Here is a 22,097-nt window from a genome sequence, read left to right as displayed (position 1 = left end):
TTCTTAGGTGGAAGATTGGTGATGGTGGGCAATGGGGGTCAAGTGACTTGCCCAGGGTCACACAGCTGGGAAGTGTCTGAGGCCGGATTTGAACCCAGGACCTCCCCTCTCTAGGCCTGACTCTCCATCCACTGAGCTACCCAGCTGCCCCTCTCATCGCCTTTTCTAGCCCTGACTGAAGGGTCCCTCTGGCTGCCCCGCGGTGGCTGGCTCGTTTCGTCCTTCGGTCTCGGACCCCCGTCGTTACGGCGGTGCCCGGCCCAAAGGCCCAGAAGACTTGTTGTCTCGGCAGGGGCGGTGAAGCGTCGGGAGAGGACGTGCCCCAAGACCTGTGAGGACTGCCAGGGTGGGGAAACTGAGGCTGAGGAGGAAGAGAGGGTGGCAGCGACGGAGGAGGAAGATCTCGTGGCTCTGGTCGCCGGGCCTCTGGCGGAGAGCCGCAGGCCTCAGCGGGTGGAGGCCGCCTTCCACTGCCGGGTCCGCAGGAACGTGGCTGTGGAGCGGCGAACCCTCCAGGAGCTCCACTTCTACTACCTGGTGAGTGCAGGGGATCCCCCGCGCCGAGGGCTCCCTGGAAGCAGCGACCCCCTCCCAGGCAGCTGCTCGTGAGCCCGGCCCAAGGACGCCCACCTTACAGACGGAGGAGCGGAGCCTCACACTTGCCCGCGGCTGCACGGCTCCTCTCCGAAGGGTTGGACGTGGGATTTGAACCTGGGTCTCGGCTCTCGGCACCCCCCACATGGCCTCTCGTGCTCTGCAGACGCGCTAAGGCAGCGTTTGAGCGTGGGTCAGAGGCCGGGTCTGGAGGCACCGCAGGGGGTTCTGGCTGCCAGGGTTCGCCCCAGGGATCCCTCCCGCCATCTTTGGTTCTGAAAACGTGGCTTCCTGCGCCCGCGAGGTCTGGGAGAGACTCCCAGAGACAGCCGCCCGGATTTTAATTTTTCAGCCAGAAAAAGAAGGGTCATTCCACCGAGGCCTGGGGCTAAACCTCACCAGCGGCCAGTACACGGCCCCCATCACAGGATTCTACACCTTCGCCGCTACCTTGTACATCGGTAAGACCCAGCAGCCTCGCGGAGGCGCCTCTGTTCACCCTGGCCTCTAGCTAACTGGCAAGGAGGAGGCCTCCCCGTGAAGAGAGGCCGGAGGGCAGAACGGGGAGAGGGATGGCCTGGGAGTGAGGAACGCCTGGGTTCGAGTCTCCCTGGAGGTCCCGGCCGGCAGCCTATGCCCCAGCTACGCCCGCTTCTTTTTAAAATGAAGGGATTGCGTTCTGGATGTCCTCAAAAGAACTCACACCGTGGGGGCAGCCGGGTGGCTCGGCGGACTGAATCAGGCCTAGAGACGGGAGGTCCCGGGTTCCGATCTGAGCTCAGCCACTCCCCAGCTGTGTGACCCTGGGCCAGTCACTTGACCCCCATGGCCTAGCCTTACTGCCTTGGAACCAATACACAGGATCTGGCTCTGTCTGTGTCTCCCCCTCTCTCTGTGTCTGTCTGTCTCTAAGACACCCCCCTGGTTCTCCCCAAGGCCAGCTTTTGGGGGGGTGATGCCCAACCCCCCTCCCCCAGAGCGGCCCCCCTGCCTCCCCACCATCCCCACCAGTTGGTTCTCGGGCTGCTGCCCTGGTCCTTCCTGAGGCCGGGACAGTCAGGGGACACGTTTCCTCCTCTTGCCGGCAGGGCACGGCGGGGAGCACCACAAGAGGGGGCAGCCTCGGTCCCGGGACCGCCTGCGGGTGCTGATCTGCGTCCAGTCTCTGTGCCAGCATAATGTGTGAGTGTGCCAGCCGGGCCCCTCGGAGGGGGCCGCCCGGGGTCCGAGCGTGGCTCCCTCGTGATCACTGCGGACACCCCCGCCAGGCCTCCTGAGAGCCGGAGGGGCGCTCCGAGGGCCTTCACGGAGGGGTTGGCAGGCACGAGGCGCCCCAAGGCCGGAGGGAGTCGGGCGTTCTCACCCCGCGGAGGCACAACACGCCCCCGAGAAGTTGGGGAGACCCAAATCGCAGGGAGGGGGAGCACCGACGGGAGGCCTCGGGGGGGCCTGACGTGTGTGTGGCGGCTCGCAGGTCTCTGGAGGCCGTGACGGGCCTGGAGAGCAGCAGCGACCTCTTCAGCGTCTCGGTCAGCGGCATCCTGTACCTGCAGGTAAGCCCCGGCCCGCTGGGGGTCGGGGAGGCCCCGGGCGCCTGTCCCAGCCTGGCTCTATGGGGGGGGGGATGACCAGCCCCCCAGCAAGGAAGGGGTGGCCAGAGGCGAGTCTCAGGACCGGCTGGGACCGTGTGGAGAGCTCGGCCTCCTGCGGCCTCCCCACGGCGCTCTCCTCCCCGCAGGCCGGCCAGTACGCCTCCGTCTTTGTGGACAACGCCACGGGCTCCCCCCTCACTGTCCGCAGCGGCTCGGACTTCAGTGCCGTCTTCTTGGGGGTCTGAACCTGCGGACCCGGGGGACTCGGCAAAGACGGCGGCCGGGCCTCCCTCCAGACCGGACACGAGGATGCGCAAAGACTGGCCACAGTGCGCGGCCCAAGTGTGCTGGCCCTGCAACCTCGGCGCTCATTTCTGGCCTCGCAGGCCTCGTGCCTTCTGTCCGCTGTCCTCCTGTCCCAAGGGCCGCCCCCCGGCCGGCCTCCAGACTGCCATCACCAGATCATGAGGCTGGGGGGGAGGAGGATCCCGTGGGGGAGGGTCTGTAAACGGGGCAGCCCCGGGAGGAGGCGCCGGAAGTGGGTGTCGAGGCATCCTGGCGAGGGGGAAGCAGCTTTGGGCGTCCATCTCAGCACCCCGAGCCCGCTCTGTCAGGCAGACTCGCCACCAGCTGGCCTTGGGCTCGAACCCTTGTCCAGACGGGCTTACGGCTTCCTCCCGAGGCACAGACCCCCGACCCCCCCCATCCCCCCCGGCTCTGTCAGCCTGCAGCCCCCGTGGGGATGGAGGGGCTGCCGAAGGAGGAGGCCGCCCAGCAGCGTCCGGTCCCTGCTCCAAAGGGCTCGCGCGGCGCCTCCATTTCTCACATGAGAAACCCAGCAGCCTCCTGGGTGGCTCCTGAATGGTCTCCCTCAGCTCTCAGCCCAGAAGAACGTGGGTCGGGGCAGAGCTTGGCGGCCCGAGGAACATCGAGGCCGATCCAGGACCCCCCCCCCCCCCCCCGCTCTGATAGAGAGCCGCAGTGAGCCCCGATTTCTCAGTAAAACGCGCCCCCGCCCTCCCTGGAAAGGGTGACAGCCAGGACGGAGCCCTTCCCTCCCTGATAAGGCCGGGGAGGCGAGGAGGCTGAGCCCCTCCTTCCGTGGAGTCTGTTCCCAGCAGCTACACTCTCTGCGGAAAGCCCGGACAGTGACTTGCTCTGGACACACTCACGGGTGGCCTGTGGGATGAGGCCTGAGTGGCAGAGCTGGGGAAGCGGGAGGGCTACCAGCCGGGCCTCCTCCACGGGGGGCCGGACGATGGCAGAGGCCGAGTCTAAATCCCTCATTTGTGACTGACCTGAGCCCGAGGCCAGCAGGGATCAGCTCGAGGACGATGAAACCAGGCCGAGCTCTTGGCATCAGGCCAGGTCTGGCCCTGGAGTGAGGGCGGCTTAAATAAAGACGTTACTATCCCTCCACCCACTGGCTCTCTTCTTTCCAAACTGCGATCTACCGAAGGAAGGCCGGCCTCTGCTAGCCCAGCCTTCCTCTGGCCTCTAGTTTCTGAGGAACCCCTAAGAGGAAAAGGATGCCTCCACTCATGGGGGTTCAAGGGCCAGCTTGGCTGATGTCTCAGCGTCAGACACGGGACAGGGACGGACCCAGACAGAGAGGGGGGACGGTGGGGACAACGGAGAGCCCTACGAAGGGCTTTTTGCTGAGGCGCCCAGGCTACGAGGCAGCTGAGCTAAGCTGGAGGGATGGAAAGAGGTGGGTTCAGGAGGGGCTCCCCAGCTGCCCTTGGGGCCTCCTCCGTCCAGGACTGCTGGCCATTTCCCTGGAGCAGGACCGCCCAGCCCAGGACTTGGACATTTTAATCTTGTACACTTTTAACCCCTTTTCTGTCATCAGCTGCATCAGCTCTCTGTGCCGGCTTGTGCCACCGGCCACCCCTCAAACTCGCTCTCTGCCTTTGCTCAAGTGACTAATAAAAAGGAGGCTGAGCCTATGCCAGAAAGCTGGCCGGCAGCGGCCACGTCAGCGCCCTCTCGGTGTACGTCTGGGAGTTTTAGGGATGTCCTCCCAGGTGCAGACCAGCTATGAAAGGGCAAATGTAAAATCGCATTTACCAAGGGAAATCTACATTTCAGAACAAAGTACAGTCAGACCTTACAAGGAAGGGAGCTAAACGGGCTAGAAAAAACCAAACAACTTTTTATTTACAACCACAGAGCCCCGGAGGAACCCTCAGAACACGTACTGCGCACACTCGAACCCGGCGCTTCCCCTGAATGGACGCAGGCCGTCCCTGCTGCCGCCCGGCGCCTCCTTCACTGGCCTATCCGCACCACCATGACGGTGACGTTGTCCGCGGAGCCTCGCTGCACGGCCTTGGTGGCCAGACGGTTGCAGGCGGCTTCGTATCTCGCGTCCAGGGTGGACTTCCCTTCCCGGGTCTGGATCTTCTCGTCCTTCTCTCACAGAGGGAAAAACGGCAGTTAACAAACACGGGGCTTCCTGGCCTCGAGGGTGTGGGTCCACCCTGGGGCAGCCCCAGGGCCAGCCGGTGACAGGGACCCCGAGGCAAAGACAAGTGGCTCAGGGGACGAGGGTCTGGGCAATGGGGACGCCAAGGGAAGGACGGTCAGCAGATGGCACTGAAAATACATCCATGGTGCTGAGGATAGCAATTCCCGCTTATAAGGAAGCCGCACTTTAAAGCCTGGCCCGGCCGGCGGGTAGAGAATGGAAAGAAACAAAAAGCTTTTCAAACTGTCCCCTAAAAAGGCAAACGCCGAGGCCGCCGCGGCCCTCACCTCTAGGCAGGACAAGATGAAGGTCACAGCTTCCTCGGGCGTGAAGACCTTGAAGAGCCCATCACAAGCCAGCATGATGAACCTGGGAAGGGGGGACGCAGAAGTGACAACTCAGGAATAAGTCAGGGAATTTGGGGGTCGGCCGAGCCCATTTTCCAAGCTGTTGACAGGCTATTATTTCTGCCATGTGGCGGTGAGGTGGGGGTGTTCGTCCCCACCAGGTTCTGCTGGAGAGGCAGGCCGGAGCCGGGGTCCCTCCTGAGCCCAGGTCTTGGCCTCTTTTTACGCCACATTCTGCATCCTCGGCACCTGCAGTGCTTTGGGGCCGCCCCTCTAGGGACCCTATTTTGGGGGTGACCCAGATGGTGAGGGCACACTGGAACTCTGCTTCCAGAGTAGCTGCCCCGCCAGAAGGCTTAAGGCCTGCACGCACGAGGAACTGACCCCCCCCGGCACCTTGGGGGGCTGTTGTCGAGGGAGTCGGGGGGAGCGGTGGCTGCTGCCCAGCCGGGGGAGCCAGAGGCCGGCGGCCGTTACCTGTCATTCTGAGTAAGTTGGCAGCGTTTGATGTCCGGCACGGAGGTCACGCCGCAGCGCTTGTACTGGCCATCCCCGATGGAGCGAGACACCTCGAGCACACCCAGGACTCTGCCGTCCCTGGAGGAAAGAGCGCGCTGAGGCCCAGCCGTGACCACACGAGTGCAGACAGGAACGTGGGGCCTCGTCACCACAAACTTGTGGTCCCCAAACGTTTTCACTAAAGAAAAATGGCTTCCTAGACGTGTTTCCCGTAAGGCTGGCAACTGTTTTCATTTTTTGCATTTACAAATATCCATTTTTAAAAAGCTGAACTTCTTCCTCCCTTTGAAAAGGTTCCAGAGTACATTGAAAAACGAGCGCACTTCTCTCCCTAGCGATATTATTCATGGAAATCACCTAAAGAACCCCAAATACGTCATAAACCACCGATACTCCACTCCCTACCTAGAGCCCATCGCGCTACACTCGGCTCCTTTGCGGCTCAGGCTATGGCAGACCCGAAGCCGTTCCCTCAAAGGGCTCTCGGGAGGAGGTCGGGGAGAGCCCGGGGTACGAGGGGGTCTGGGGGGTCCGGGGGTATCCGGCACCCAGACGGTCTGCCACATTCCGTGTGCACGGATGTAGGATGAGCCACTCCCAGGAGGTCTGCCCAGTCCGGATCCCCGGGGACGCGTGTCCTGGTCCTCAGGCCACCACCACCCTTCCTTCCCACTCCCGTCCTCCCAGCCAGGCACTTTCCCCGGCCCGAGGCTCCTTCCCCCTCCTCCGCACGTCCCCTCCACTTCAGCCCCACGAAGGGGCGGCTCTTCCCTGGCTCAGTCACTCCCTGCACCGCACACACAGCGCCTCTCCCACCCTCGGGACTTCCCGGCCTCTCCTGTCCAGGATGGATCATCTCCAGGACGGTGACGTACCCAAGTGGAGGCTCATTCAGACAAAAAGAGGGAAGGAGCCGGGACTTGGAGCCTCCCCGTTTTATGTCTAGCCTGGGCAGCCTCAGGTGCTGCTGACGAAGGGCAAATGGCATTAGGGGAGCCCCTAGACCAGGCCCACCAAGGCCACACACAGGAGAGAAAAAGCGTGTGAAGACAAGGAGGGGCCGATCCCCAAGACAGAAAGAGAGGCTTCTTGGAGAAAACCAGAGTTCTTAAGAAGGTTATTTCCAATGAACTGTCACCTGTTTTAAAATCTTTACCTTCCATCTTAGAATTGATAGTATCATTTCCAAGGCAGAAGAGTAGTAAAGGCCAGGCAACTGGAGTTAAGTGACTTGCCCAGGGTCACACTGCTAAGAAATGTCTGAGGCTGACTTGAACCCAGGACTTCCTATCACCAGGCCTGATTCTATCCACTGAGCCCCTCCTGTCCTCCTCTGCTCCATCCATGAGAACCATGTCTCCAGGTGTCAGGGACAAGCTGGGGGAGGCCTGAGGAAGGCTGCTTCCTGCCTAGCCAAGGAGGACCAGACAGGGTCAAACAAGGTGCCATGAGGAAGGGTGGCCCTTGGTCTCTGCCCAACTGAGCTAATCCCTGGCACGTTCTCCAGGTGCCATTATTCCTCTCTGAGCCTCCAGTATGGCCAGCCGGCCGCCAGATCCCCAAAGTAGCCTCCAGGTGCCTTCAAGGCCCCCGACGATCCCCTGCGCACAGGGCACGTCCCCTGGAGGGGCTGCAGCTAACACTTGCTCCTGACTTGACCGGAGCACTGCAGTGGGCAGAGGCTCCCACTCAGCCTGGGGCACTTCAGGCTCTGAGGAGCTGGTCAGGGCGGTGATGACCTTCAGAAGTCTCCTGGATTTAAAGCTGTTTTGGAGAAGGTCTGGCCAGCGAGGACTCTGAAAAGTCCATAACACTCTTGGAGGGAGAGAAAGGAAGACCTGACATTGGGGGGGGGGAGAGAGGGGGAACCTGTTCTGGTGACGGTCAGTGAGTGACCGCTGTGGGGTGACCCGCCAGCACATGCGAGCAGCCCAGCCCGGCCTGGTGAGGACTCAGCTTTCAGAAGGGCTTTGTGGGCTCCCACCAGGCACAGGAAGGATGAACTCAGGGGAGACCGAAGCCGAAGGATGCCACGCCAAACCTTTTGGTCTAACCCTAGAAAAAGTGTCAGGGACTCCCCCCACGGCTTAGCCTCAGTGTTCTCTTCGCTCTTATCTCCAGCAGAAAATATGGCTCGAAGGCTAAAGCCGAAAGAGGGGCCAGAACGTTCTTGTGGAGGCCTGATAACGCGGCAGCTTCCTCGGAGGGCGATGGCGAGTCTGCTCTAGATTTCGGAGCCAGCCCGGGCTCCCCGGAGGACTGGCAGGTGATAAACAAAGACTCCTTCCCATGTGGTGGTCAATGATAGAGCCAAGAAGGCAGAGCGTCATTTTTAAAGGAATCGTCGGCCCGGGGCGCTTTGGCGGCCAATATCGTTTGGGTTCTTCCTTCAGGAGAAAGGCCCGATCCGTGAGCCAGAGGCGGAGGGAGCAGGCCCAGGCTGTGGGCAGCAGAGAACGAGACAAACTGGGCCCCTCTAGCTGCTGGGGGGGGTGGGGGTGGTCAAGCGGTGGAACCCACTCTGAGGGGGCGGGGGCTCATGTTAAAGCTGTACAGATTAATGCAGAGAAAGCTGACTGGACCTCTGCAAAGCAAAATGAGCAGGCCCAGGAGACTCCTAAGGGAGACCCCCAGGCAAGGCTTCAGACCTGATCCGGTACGAACGGACGGCCTCCTCCTCCTTCCTGCCCAGGCAGAGCAGACACGGACTAGAGAGAAAACTGGACTTTTAGACCCTGCCTAGAGGTGAAGTGTCTGACGTGTGATTTGTTACAAGGAGAGGCTTCTCCGGGCTTGGGGCAGCTGGGAGAGAGATAAGACAAAGCTCAGAACATCAAGAACACTTTCTAAAACAATTTAATCTGCTCTTACAGAACCCAAACTGTATGGATCAAACAACTCCGCTTCCTTTTCTGCTCTCTGAAGTCTGGAATGTTTGTATTGGTTGCTGACTAAAGTGAACAAATCTAAGCAAAATCCTTTTTTAGCGGTGGACCGAAGGCCCTGGAAGACGGCCAGCCTCACCTGGGTCCAGAGAGGAGAAGGGAGCTCGGCCCGGCCCCAGGGAAGAGACGCCCCTCGTTTACCCCCCCCCCCCCCCCGCTTGGGACCGCTTACCTGACGTTCCCTCCTGCCTTCTGTATCCGCATCCGCTCTTCGTACTGGGTGGGATTGTGCTCTTTGCTGAGGCTTAAGGCTGCATGTCTGTGGCTGTCTTCGTTATAGCGGCACAAGATGGCCTGGAGGTGGCAAGAGAACCATTGAGAGCAGAGACGCGGCCGGCGGTACACACTGGACGACGGGGGCCAGGCGGCGGGGGAAGGGGGTGCGGCTGAATGGGAGGCGGCGGTACCACCCCAGACCTGTGCGACAGGCTCAGACCGTAAGGGAAGAGCAGCAGCCACCCCACTGCTGCCCCCAGTTCTTCAGAGGGTCCAGTGAGAGCTGCAGGAAAGCCTGGGCTCCCCTTAAGCCCGGGGACTAGCTAGCCCTCTCCTGGACACCGGCCCGCTATTTAAACTCCGGGTGGGGCAAAACCGTGGTCAGTAGCCCATCTGGAGTTCAAAAACGGAACTTAGGAACCGACAGGAGCCAGAGGAGGGAGAGGAGCGGGAGGCACAAGGCCGGCTGCTCCGGCCTGTGAGAATCCTGTCCAGAACCCGCCAGGAGGGTTGTGTTCTGCCTCCCTCACTCAGAGCCCGCCGCGCTGCCTAACTCTTGGCTGAGGGACGGGACGTTCGGGGCCACGTTACCCGGCTGTCTCCCAGGTTGGCGATGTAGAGGACGTTGTCTACAGCGAGGACACATGTTGCTGTGGAACCGTCCTTCCAAGCAGGCTTCCTGGGGGAAAGAGGGACGGTGGAGACCTTCCTGCGAAGGGAGGCTGACCTGTCCAGCCCCACTTTCCTCAGTAGCTCCCTGGACCCTCGTGCTCCGCCTGGCTCGTGCGCCTGCCCACCCGGGCCTGCCCCACTCACTGGCTGGAGGCCTGCTTGAGGAACTCCTCATCGGTATGCTTGAAAGTGTCCAGAAGGCATCTCTTCACAGTTTTCTCCACACTGATCACTTCCCCTGTGACATAAAAGGACATCATCAAACTCTGGGAGATTCCCGACTCGGGTTCGAGGAGCCCATTTCCACAGATGAGAGATGCGTCTCCATGCGCAGGGCAAAGGCATCTAAACACGCTCAGGTGAGAGCTTGGAGCCTCCTCTCTGCAGCTGTTTCGATTTCTCACTCACTGACCCAGGCCCAGACGAGTTCACTACCTTTACTACCTGCTCTCCACACAGGCACAGGAGGATTCTGGCCAATATTTCCACTTTTTTCATGATGTTATTTGGGTTTTCTGGGGTATCGTATTCTTCTGGGAGACCTACCATCTTTCAGCTGAGTCTTTGAGATAATTGGCTTTGTTTATAGAGTTCACATTTTTCCTTTATTCAGTCATTCATTCATTTATTTTTTAAACCCTCACCTTCTGTCTTGGAGTCATTACTGTGTATTGGCTCCTAGGTGGAAGAGTGGTAAGGGTGGGCAATGGGGTGGGGTGGGGCAGGGGGGTTTAAGTGACTTGTCCAGGGTCACACAGCTGGGAAGTGTGTGCAGTCAGATTTGAACCCAGGACCTCCTGTCTCTAGGCCTGGCTCTCAATCCACTGAGCTACCCAGCTGCCCCCTTCACATTTTTCCTTTAATGGCTTTTCTTTTTCTTATCTTTCCCCAGATTGTCCTTTACTTGGAAATTATTTTGCACTCCCAATCCATTGGCCTGTTTTGTTTCTCTAGTGAAGTCTGCCACTGGAGCTGAATGGTTTTCTCTCCTGATGAGGTTCCGTGATCTCTGGGGAACCCATGAGGTCTTCTGCTTCATCAGGTGTTGAATAATGTTCCTATGTCTTCATTTAGCTAATCCATTCCCTTCTGTTACAGGTTATCTTTCCTACTGGTTTATCCACTCCTGCTTTGGGTCCTCCACTGAGCTTCATCTTCTTCCTAACTTTCCTTATTACCCACTTTCTAATTCCTTCCCCTTGGACTTCACATCATCTTTAGCTTCTTCTCACCCCAAGGAATTCCTTTTTCTCCAGCTACTTTCTCTGCCCTAAATGACTTCTGGCCCCAGTTGGAGGCTGGGGCCTGTCCCAGCTCCCTGTTTCTGAGTTTTCTGGCTGAGTTCTGGTGCTGCCCAGAGTAGGCTTTTGCCACTTGGTTTTCCCTTGTGCAGGGAAGGGGCCTGAGGGGTTTTATTAGAGATTAGCTTTCTCTGTTATCACCTCACTGTGATGGGTTGTTACTTTGTTAGTGTTCTTATTGTCTTAGACCATGGAGGCAGCTGAAATGATTTCATCTTGTGCACACACTAAGGATTTTTGCAGAGACTGGAAGGGTCCAAAATGTCTAACCCTCCTTTTGTTCATCACATGAAAGTACTTTTTTTTTAAAACCCTTACTTTCCATCTTAGAATCAATAGTGTGCATGAGTTCTAGGGTAGAAGAGCAGAAAAGGCTAGACCATGGGGATTGTGTAACTTGCCTAGGTACAGGGCCATGGTTGAACCCAGGACCATCTAGGCCTCACTATCTAGTGAGCCACCTCGCTGCTCCCAACAGGTATTCTCTCTTTTTTAAACCCTTACCTTTTGTCTTGGAATCAGTACTATGTATTGGTTCCATGGCAAAAGAGAGATAAGGGATAGGTGATGGCGGTTAAGTGACTTCCCCAGGGTCACATAAATCTAGGAAGTATTTGAGGCCAGTTTTGAAGCCAGGACCTCTCATCTCTCTAGACCCCGCTCTCAATTCACTGAGTCACCTAGTTATCCCCTTTTAGTCTTTTAAAAAATATTTTGATATTGCTTCTCGGCCTTTGGAGTAAGATCAAGCGTAAAACAATTTTTGATAACATATCAGCATAATTTGCAATATTTCCTTTGAATTGAACACAGGACCTCGTCTCTGGGCCTAGCTCTCAATCCTCTGAGCTACTCACCGAGCTGCCCTGATGGGTGTGCTTTTAATGACAACTACAGATATAACTGTCCTAAGGCTCATGTTCAGCAATTTTACCTCTATTCCCCCAAGAGCATCCTCAGGGAATCTCAAACCAAAGACCTAATGTCTCCTCTTTCTGTACTAACAAAGTGAGAGAAATCCCCCCTAAAGCTCACTCACCTTTAGGAAATTTCCTGATTAGGTTCTGATGCAAATTTTGAGCAGCAAACTTGGAGGCTCGGACTCCTCCATGCCCATCGAAAACCGCAAAATAGGAAACTCGAGAGCTGTTGGGGAAGGAACCCAATGCATTAACAGAATGCGTGGAGTCACTGCTGTTTAAACGTAAGTCATGCTTTGGCTGAGGCCGCCTGTCCTTTCAGTCTGTAGATTTTATAATCTGAAGACAGACCCCAACAGTCTACAACATAGAATGTCTCAGAGGCTTAAGACAAATTTTATAAAATTTTAAAATAACTTTTTGAAGCAGACTGGGGGTGTCATTTGAGGAATGGTGGCCACCTGGTTACAATGCTCCTTCCTACACTGGGGAGGAGGGCGCATGGTGGCAAAGATCGCCCACATTTTACATGAGGAACCAGATGCTTACAGAGGCTGAGAGCACAATTGGGAAAATAAATAGCTACATTAAATGGCTTATCCAAGGCAGTAAGAAGCAAGCAGAGGTCAGAGAAATGCCTCAAGTGTCTGGGTGTCCAGAGACACAGCCCTGGTTCTAGGAGAACTGGGTTTGAATCCTATCTTTGAGGAGCACAGGCAAGTCCTTTACGGTGCTCTCCCGACTGCTCGTGGGTAAGAACATGGGGCAGAGCTCTGAAGTTTCCCAGGCACTCTCTATGAGGCAGACTGCAGGTCTGATTACTATTTGAAAGATGGGGAAACCCTGCATGGAAAGTGGGATTGGAACCAGGTTTCCTTGAGGGGCTCTGAGGGCTGCACATCTTCACGACAACACGGATTCTCTCTTCCCCTACCTGTCTGCTTCTTCACTGCCTCCTGTTAGATCATCATTTGTGCCCTGCTTCCTAGTGTGGTAAACTTGGGGGCCTGGACCTGGCCCCTTTCTGATCTCATGAGCCCCTGTGGGCTCCAGTCTAGTCTCTCCTAAACATGAGTTTTTCACCAAAAGCTCACTGGATAACTATGACTTGGTGTCTGAGAGGTGTCTTAAATTCAGTGTGTCTAAAATATGATTTGTCTTTTCCCTTAAACTCTCCTGGATTCTCTCATCCTTCAAGGACTTCATGGTCCAAGCCTTGGTGCCTCCTTGCCCCTTCAGGTAGAATTAAGTGAAAATAAAGATGTACTCCCCCCACTCCCAACTCCATAAAATCTTTTGAAATTCATCTAAAGATCCCTTGGGAATGAGGTTAAGGAACCCTGCATTTAGATTTAGCTGGGATTTTTGAGGGCTTCTAAAAATCAAAGCAACTTTTAAAAGGTCAAGATTTTGTCAGACTGGAGATGTTTCAGAATGTATCATTAATTCCAAAGGGTCTTTCTAAAGAAGTCCCCCCATAACATGACCCCAAGTTCTGAGCAATGACACTTGATGGAAGTATATTGCCTCCCGAGGAGAGTATTTGGAAGGGAACAACTTTCATTTAGATATAGAAATATCAAGATGCTAAATTCAAAACCGAGTGCCATGACTTTTGAGATACACTGTAGTCTAAGGGCCCATACACAGGTGACCCCCCCAGTCCTCTAGGGTTGTATATTTAGAGATACTTGGCAGAACACAGTAGTCTGAAAAAACTTTCCAAATTTACTAGTTTGATCCTCTAACTTTTTTGCCATTCCTGATCCTTGAGATTCTCTTTATCATTTGTACCCCCCGGTGAGTATTAGCAATCCTTCTCAATTTATTACCATCCATTAATCTAGGCAATGACTTCTACTTTCCCTTTCAGGTTATAACATGAACTATTTCCTGCCAAAAGCACCATTTCTGGTTAATTCTGAAAAGTGATGTCTCCTGATGAGATAAAAGAATCTCATTTTTAGATGTAGCAACTCATTTCTTCTGGATGAAAAAACAACCAAGAAAAAACCAGGGGACACAATTAAATGAATGGAATTGTGAATTACAGGTCCCTTACCAAGAGACAAATGGCAGTGAATGGTAATAAAGGTAATAATAATTAAAAAAAAGAAAGAGACTCAACTTCCCAAGTAAAATTTTCTGGACAATTATGAGCAATACTGTCTCAGCAGGATATGGTAAAACCAGTCTTTTAAGAAAACCTGGCAAGGCCAAAAAACGCGGACATCACCCCAATGAAGCTCTCGGATGAAAACGGAGAGAGGACTATGGACTGAAGACAAGAGGAAAGTCAGATAAGCCATTTTTAACAAACTGTTTTTTTCCCATCCAAGATGGTGGCACTAGCAGCCACAGACCTGAAGTGCTTCTAGCCACAGAAATGGCACTCAAGGGAACACAAGTTAGAAAAGCAGATGGATCAGCTGAGTCAGACAGGAGATCCATGCTGGTGGCACCACAAGGCCAAAGATCAAAGCACTGGGCACTGAAGGAAGCAGTGATGGCACAGATAGACAGAGAACAAATCTTGGAGGGTGTCTGAGGGCCCAGAGAAGTGGCCAAGAGAATGATGATGAACCGACCCGTGAACGCGATCTCCAACTGACACAAAATCTATAAAGGGGTTAAGGGCATCTTTGATGAAGAGATTAATTTAAAGGAACAAACACATATTCACAACTCAATAGTCTATATTAGACTGGCTTATCACTGATAACTGAAATGTATAGGAAACACTGTACTTATCGAGTGCTGATCATGAAAAAGCAAGCGATTTCTAGAGACCTAAAAGCCACGTGGCCAGATTGACTACAGAAAGATGTCTCCCATCCATTCATCGAGACCATTCGGGGTTCCTTGGAAGATGGAGCAATGGCAGGGAGTGCTCCATAGCTCTCTGCTTATAAATGCCAGAAAAGGTGCAAAACTGACAGGTGTATGCTTGCCACAGTGATTCAAGGCCAAGAGGAGGGATTCTCTGGGGTGGAGGAGGTCCTGTTAGTGGATGACACTGTCCTACCAGCTGCCTCAGGATACTGGTGAGCCTTCTGGAATGGCTCTCTAATTAAAGGAGCTTGATCTAGTCACCTGCAAGACTAAGCAGCACAAAAGGCAGCCCAGCACAGTGCATTGAATGTCAGATCCAGAAGCTCTGGGCAGTGTGATTGTGGGCACATCACATCACCTTTTCCCCATTTGATAAATGGAAGCTGGACTTGATAGGCTCCACAGTCCTGAGGTCCCTTCCTTGGGCTCTAAATTGAGGAGCCTCCAAGGATGTCTTAAGCCCAGATTTCTTTCTTTCTTTTTTAAAGTCTCACTTTCCATCTTAGCATTAATACTGTGTTTTGGCTCCAAGACAGAAGAGTGGTTAGGGCTAGGCAATGGGGGTCAAGTGACTTGCCCAGGGTCACACAGCTGGGAAGTGTCTGAGGCCAGATTGGAACCCAGGACCTCCCATCTCTAGGCCTGGCTCTCAATCCACTGAGCCACCAACATGTCCCCTTACCCATACGTCAATATGCATTTGGATGAGAATCCTAGGGAGTTCACCCTGCATGGAGTCATGTAGATGAGAGCTTGGCCTCTGAGTTTGAAAGGAGAGCAGACCAGAGAGCAGCTGCTTCTAGGAAACTACACAGGCACTTAACTGACCTTGTGTGACATCAAAACCCATCTTTTCAGTAACATTTTACTGGAGCTCCTGTGGGACAGCAAGGTCTGGACAATGACTAACTAGAAGGTGAGATGAGAATAGCACAAAGGTACACACACCTCCCAAGACCAGGGGCCAAGGCCAGATGTCGTCCCCTGGGGAATGGGGGCAGGAGAAGACAGGCTGGTCATCTGGCAAGACAGGTGACAGAATAGGGCTGGCCACCAGCCTCCTTGTGCTGTCTGGGAGCATCCCCTGGGCCACCTGCACAGGGTAGGCAGGAGCTGCCGGAGAGGGGACCTCAAAGCTGAGATGGGAGAAGAGCTCAGGGTCTTGCTGTCTTGGGGGTCTTAGGATTCTCTTCCTGCATTACCACTGCAAGGCTGTGACCCTGGACAAGCCATTTAATGCCTCCAGGCCTCCTTTCCCTTCTTTGGAGGCCCTGGGCCTCGGGTACTCACATCAGAGAAGACAGGGGCTTACACTCCTCTGTGATGTCGTTCAGGATCACGTGGGCATCCTGCATCTCTTCTCTCTCCCCTTTCCTCTCTGCTACGTAGCCTTTGAGGCCGAAGATCACTGAGGAATCTGAGGAAGAAAACCACAGGAAAGCAGCAAAGATCGTCTCTCAGAAGCCCTGTCTGGAGGCTGCACATGCTTCACTTGACAATATCCTAAGCTGTGCTCTCTAACTGGCTCTGCAGGGGGACCTTGCTCCAGAGGCAAGGGGTCTGGGAGGTCTTTGCAGGGGAGGGGGGATCCAGGGCCATAGACATGGGGCAAGGATGCCTCACCAGGCCCAAGGCATTGCCTTCTACTTTAAGATGAGGCCAGGTCAGCTCGCTTTGGGGCAGTAACTTTGATCCACCAAGAGGAAAAAGCTAACTCACTGGTCCTTCACAAGCCCCATACACAGGGCAAGCAAACAGACCAATAACACTAATCTAAAATCCCTGTTCATTAAAGCCCATTTGAGAATTACTTTTACATTTAAATTTGGTTTAAAAAAAGGGAACAAGAAATCCCCAAACCCTCCTTAAGCTCTCTAAAACCAACAACCAAAGAATGACTTGAGCAGTTTTGATTATGGTCATGCCTGGAGAAGGAGGGCCTCTCGCCTCCCCTCTGGTCCATGCCAAGCACTACATGTTCCAATACAGAACAGAAAATTCTTCCAGATGGAGAGGGGTAGAGTGCATTAGGGCTCATCAGATTATACAAGCCACCTCTCTTGGGATTCTTTATTATTTCAGAGGCTCCAGGTTCTTTTTCGCTCTTCTCAAGTTTTTAACTACAATCAACCCTGGATATTTCATGACATAAAGCCACAACTGGGGAGAACACATCGACACCCACAGCTGTTTCAGGCCTCTCAGCTATATTCCCCCCACTCAAACCTTAATCAAACTGACACTAAAGGCTAGAACTGACTCTTCCAGTTCTATCTCCATTCCCCAGCCTTGGATATACTTGGGAGATGGGGAGTGGAAGAGTTGCAAATGAGCAGAAAATCTTGAAAATGCAAACATTTTGAGAGGGAAACAAGGGAGATCTGGAAATTCACAAAGGGGACCATCAACTTCCTGAATCTAAAAATGGCACTGGCTTTAGCGCCCTGGTGCAGATAAGGTCTCCTGTGTGAGCCAGAGAGGTCAAATAAAAAAAATGAAGAAAAAGAAACTAAAGGCAGACTGATCTACAGCCTCAAGAACTCCAGGGACTGACATTTAAAAAAATGAAAAATTGGAGCTGATTCTCCCTTTGGCCTAGGCTAGTGAGGTCTAAAATCTAATACATTTGTTTCCAAACTGTCTGAAAACCTTTACAAACTTTCTTTTCCACAAGCTCTTCATTCCCATTCTTCTCCTCCTCCATGGTTTTCCGCTTTGCTCCTTTCCCATCACTCTTTAGTAATCCCTGGGATGCTCGAGAGGTAGGCGAACCTGGAGGAAAAGCAGAGGACCGGCAGAAGCACAACTTCAGAATGCAGGGACAAGGAGGCTACTGTCACAGAGCAGCTAGGGAACACTGGCAGTGCCATCAAGCCAACACAGAGGGGAGTCCCCCCCCCCCCACACACAATGAGGGTAGTGGCCACTTTGGGGACATTCAGCCTCTCTCCCCCCAGCAGTGTTCATTTCTTCAATCACTCCCATGAAGTGGATGATCACTACCTGGTGATTTATAGATAAGCTACAAAGTCGCACATGCAAATGGCCAGGGGCAAAAACTCCAACCTTAATATGGCAGGTTTCCACATACTGATAAATGAACAGACAGGTTCAAGCCAATTTCAGAAAATAACTTAGGACCATTTAAAACTAAAGTACAGGGGCAGCTACGTGAGTGGATTGAAAGCTAGGCATAGAGAAAAGGAGGTCCTGGGTTCAAATCTGGACACACACCCCCCATGCCATGTAACCCTGAGCAAGTTACTTATGCTCTGCCATTAACTATTCGTCGGCCCTGGGACCAATACACAGGACTGATCCCAAGACAGGAGGGCAGGGTTTAAAAAACTACTCAAGTACAGAAACAATGCCTAGCATAAAGATAGTTTCTTTGATGTTTTAAGCAACTACTACTTAAGTAAGTCCAAGTTAATGAACCAGAAAGTCCAGAAGGGCAGCTCAGGGGCACAGCAGCAGACGGGGCTTTAGACCTGGAATCAGAAGACCTGACCTCCAATCAGTCTCAGTCACTCACTGGCTGTGTGACCCTGGGCAAGTCACTTCATTTCTGCCTGCCTCAGTTATCTATAAAATGGGAACCACAATGGGCCTTCTTCTCAGGGGTATTGTGAGGATCGCTCAAAGTAACACATGTTGAGCATTTTGCAAACCTTGGAGTGCTATAGAAATGTTGGCATGATAATCATGATTATTATTCTGTTCCTTGGCAAATGAGCAAGTTTTGACCTAAGGGCATCCTACACCAAGGAGTGCACATAAACTGAAGCCCCAGTTCTAAGATGGTCGGGGTTGCAGGCCCCGAAAGACACAGACACTTGCCTGGGCCTGCACTACCTCTGCCCCTGGCCTCTGGCTGGGTGCCCTTCGCACCACTGTACTGCCATCGGAGGACAAAGGAAGCAAGAGGAATCCAACCTCACTTTTAGACCAAGTGGGGTTCCTCCAAACTGGCCAACTTGCCATATGGTTTTCTCTTCTTCAGTCACCCCAAGCCTCGGGGTCTTAGGAAGCAGTGATGCAATAGCTGACCCTTTCTCACGGACAGAGGCAGGTACAAAAATGGTGCATTAGTCAAATTTCCACAGGGCTGGAGCCACCAGTTGTGTTCTATGGTTCAGCTTCGGGGGATGGTTACACCCTAACCTGGAAGTGGTTGTAATGTCTGGTAGCCGCCTACCCTCCTCCTCCATCCCAGGGCTGGTCAATTCCCATTTCCTGCCCAATGGGAACAGCATTGCTCCCCGGCTCCTCCTCCCACACTCTCAAAGCCACCCAAGTACCCCTCGCACCTGCAGCCTGCCCCGTCCTCTTCTCTTCCTTTCCATTAGGCTCCTGAGACCACCCCCTCTGGCTGACCAGGTCACTTTCATGTCAAACAAACTCACAAACTCTCTCTAACACCCTTCCTCCCAGTCAGTAAGTCAAACAGGTTTATAGACTTTATATAGGTGATATATAAATATGACAGATATAATCTACAGAAACCAAAGTGCTTTGGGGAAGTCCTCAACAATTTAATAGTGTAAAGGAGCTCGGAGACCACAGAGACTGAGAACTGCCGTCGGAGATCTCAACATTGCCCAGATGGGCACTTAAGAGATTTGGCATGAGAGCTATCATCTCCAACTTCACCATTCAAAATCCCTCAATCACCTGTCTCAGCTGGAGTGAAGAAGGCCCAAGTTCGAATCTAGCCTTAGTTACTAGTAGTATGATCCAGGAAAAGTCACTTAACCCCTTGTTTACCTCAGTTTCCTCATTTGGACCAGAGAGAATTATAAGTACTTAACATTGTACTTGGCACATGAGAAGCATTACCTAAATATTAGCCATTATCATTGCTGTTAGTGTTACTATTTTGCACCAGGCTCTATGGAAGAGGAGGCCCTTCTTGACAAAGCCAATCTCTACATTTCTGCCCCCCAGGGATCATTTTCTCTCTCTCTCATCTTTTATCTGGCCCTTTCCATCAGCTCCTCTCCTGGGACATACAAAAACCTTCCAGGTCTCTCTTGTTCTGTTAAAAGAACAAAAAAAAGCTCTTCCTCCTCTACTTCCATGTGTTCACATTATCACACAATCTTCCTCCTTCCCTTTCCCTGGCTCCCTCCTCCCAGGAAGATGCCGCATCCTCTGTTTCTGCTTCCTTCCCTCCCACAATCAGGCTTCCCACCATTTTCCTGAACCTGCTCTTTCCAAAGTTAACAACAACTCCTTAACCACTAAATATACTTGGCCTTTCTTCAGTCCTCAGTGCTTTAACCCTTCCAGCTGGAAAGAATTGCTAGTGCTCCCTTGGCAAGCCTTCAAGCCTGCAGAGTGACACCCACGGGTCCACAAGGCTTTGGTGTAGGACTCATAGAGCAGCTTCTATCCTTTAGAGCAGTGATTTCCAAAGTGGGCACCACTGCCCCCTGGTGGGTGCTTCAGCGATCCAGGGGAGCGGTGATAGTGACAGGGGGAGCTAAGTAATATTTTTTTCTGGAAAGGGGGCGGTAGGCCAAAAAGTTTCGGAACCACTGCTTTAGAGGATTCATACTTTCTTCAGTAAGCTCCAGCCTCTAAACATCCAGCTCTCAAGCTTTTTATACTCAAAAGAGTAGACTGCAAGAATTGCTATAGTCCCAAAAAAAAAAAAAAATCATCTTGGTTGGTGGCCAGCCTTCTGGTGAGGAAGAAAGTTTAACCTTTCCCCCCTTTTAAAATATGTTTAAGATTATGGGATATAAAATACATTAATGGGATTCCACACCCTGAGGAATGCTTTCTGCTATACTGTGGCCACTCAAAAGCTCCCTATCCACCATATTCAGCCTACACTAAATATTGCCTGCAGCTCAAACGACTCCCTTGCTATTCCTGAACAATTCCTCTCTCATTACCTGCAGCATCACCCAAATTTGCTAGTCTCTCTAGGAAAACACTGTTGTAAAATTTTTCTGTTCCTTGCTGAGTCTTGTTAGGGGAATCCCCCACCCTCTAAACTGAATGAATTTTGCTCATCCATTCCCAGCTCCCTCGTCCCCTCCACAATCCCAAACGGCTAATCCTGCAAATTCCCTTTATCACTTTCAGGGCGATGTCTTTGGGGGTATCTTGCTCAGGCAATCCTTCCTCTCAGGCACTCATGCCAATTGTCTACCCAATCCTAAAAATATTACTTCCTGTCCCATCTCTTTCTTACCATTAAAACTTTTAGAATAAAAGGTTTACAACCAAAACTTCTTTTTTCTTCCTCTTATGGATCCAGTTTCAAGCCACAATACTCTTACAGGTGACAAATGACTTCCAAAGAGAAACACTGAGAGCCTTTTCTGCCTGTATTCTCTTTGTTCAACTCTGGGGGCATTGGACACTGCTGATGCCCTCTGCCCTTAGATGTAGACATTGTGCCCTCCAGATTCTCTTCCTGCTTCTGTGACAAGTCCTATCTCTTTTGGCAGCTCATCCTCCAAATGGGACAGGGCCTTTGGTGCTACTCAAGGCTCTGTCTACACATTCCTCCCTTGGCAATCCCATTCTCATAGCTCTAACTCCTGGGAGAGAAGACAGATCTCTGGGGAACAAGTTACATCAAGCAGGTACAGCAGCACAAGGAGTGTTGTCGAAAGTAGGTGGAGGAGACAAACGGGATAAGAAGGAAGCCTTCCAATGTGCCAGGGGGCAGTTTCACTGGCAATAACACCACAACAACTGCCACTCACATGGCCCTCCAAGGTCAGCAATGATCTTGTTTGAATTTCACAATTAATTTGCAAAGGTATTGTCCCACTCACAGAAGAGAGTTTTGGAACTTAAAGAAGTTAAGAGCTAAGTGTGGATGAGAAGATTCTGGTTCAGGGCTCTCTTGGCCTCTCTCTTCCACTGCTGCCCACTATGTCCTGAGGAGTGTGTTGTTGCTAGCCTTGGCTGGAGTTGTTATATGCTTGGGCTCCACAGCATCAGGCAGACTACCTGAGCAATGGATCCACTGTGTAAAAAATAGTTTAGGCAATTCTTTCCTTCTTCTAAGGTTTGTTACTCTACTTAACCACAATCTTTAGGTGTCAAGTGCAAAAGGTAGGGGCTGTGGGCCCCTCTGGTGGAAGATCTCCCAGTTATCAGAGGGAAGTCTCCCCTCAACAGAGTGGAGCTGATGACCACAAAGTAGTGATGACACACTAATTGTCAAGGAAACCAAATCTTCTTGAGAATGAAGGGTCCTGTTTGAGAGACTTGGGCTAAACTAAGCCAGTTCCCCTTAATGAGACACACATAGCCTCCTTATCATCCATGCGCCTGCTTACAGTCATCCAGAGAAGATCTCCCCATATCCCAAACTTGCTATCTCCACCCGCATTGTTCCTGGGGTCTTCTCATGACAGCTGAGATGCTCCCCATCCTTAAAAATGGCACCCATCTGTCACCTGGGCCACTCCTGTCCCAACTCCAACCTAAGACCCACACTTCTCTATTTCTCTATTCTTTTCTCAAGGAATCTTCTCTTGCATCATGGTGGCCTGGGTATAGGTCATGAACCTTCTACAAGGGGTTAAGGTCCATGAGTCTGAAACTTCTCATTGCTACCCCCAGCCCCCAGTGGCTAGCCCAGTGCTCTGCACACAGCCTATGTTTCAAACCAAACAGAAAGAGAAACAGTACAAATGAGCGAATGTTAAGGGTCTTTAG

The 22,097-nt window shown here is 52.8% G+C and overlaps 2 protein-coding genes across 4 annotated transcripts in view; one reads left to right on the top strand and one right to left on the bottom strand.

Annotated features, from left to right (window-relative positions):
• ERFE (erythroferrone) overlaps positions 1-2,431 on the top strand; it is a 2,621-nt gene extending 190 nt beyond the window's left edge. Inside the window, exons 2-6 of the mRNA XM_044669520.1 lie at positions 137-537; positions 947-1,087; positions 1,706-1,776; positions 2,069-2,147; positions 2,333-2,431. Coding sequence (XP_044525455.1) covers positions 137-537; positions 947-1,087; positions 1,706-1,776; positions 2,069-2,147; positions 2,333-2,431 — 791 coding nt within the window. The remainder of the gene's footprint in view (positions 1-136; positions 538-946; positions 1,088-1,705; positions 1,777-2,068; positions 2,148-2,332) is intronic.
• A 1,890-nt stretch (positions 2,432-4,321) lies between these two features.
• The window catches only part of LOC123242806 (ILK associated serine/threonine phosphatase), a 30,638-nt gene continuing 12,862 nt past the window's right edge, over positions 4,322-22,097 (bottom strand). For all 3 annotated transcript variants that reach the window (XM_044670901.1, XM_044670902.1, XM_044670903.1), the window contains 9 exons: positions 17,058-17,180; positions 15,699-15,825; positions 11,696-11,802; positions 9,500-9,593; positions 9,275-9,362; positions 8,640-8,761; positions 5,481-5,600; positions 4,944-5,025; positions 4,322-4,598 (listed from right to left, as the gene is read on the bottom strand). In XM_044670901.1, the coding sequence (XP_044526836.1) occupies positions 4,458-4,598; positions 4,944-5,025; positions 5,481-5,600; positions 8,640-8,761; positions 9,275-9,362; positions 9,500-9,593; positions 11,696-11,802; positions 15,699-15,825; positions 17,058-17,180 (1,004 nt within the window). In that variant the 3' untranslated portion in view covers positions 4,322-4,457. The remainder of the gene's footprint in view (positions 4,599-4,943; positions 5,026-5,480; positions 5,601-8,639; positions 8,762-9,274; positions 9,363-9,499; positions 9,594-11,695; positions 11,803-15,698; positions 15,826-17,057; positions 17,181-22,097) is intronic.

Source organism: Gracilinanus agilis, chromosome 3, assembly GCF_016433145.1.
Source record: "Gracilinanus agilis isolate LMUSP501 chromosome 3, AgileGrace, whole genome shotgun sequence".
Taxonomy (NCBI): Eukaryota; Metazoa; Chordata; class Mammalia; order Didelphimorphia; family Didelphidae; genus Gracilinanus; species Gracilinanus agilis.
The sequence above is the reverse complement of the archived record's forward strand: the minus strand, read 5'-3'. Positions and strand labels throughout refer to the sequence as shown.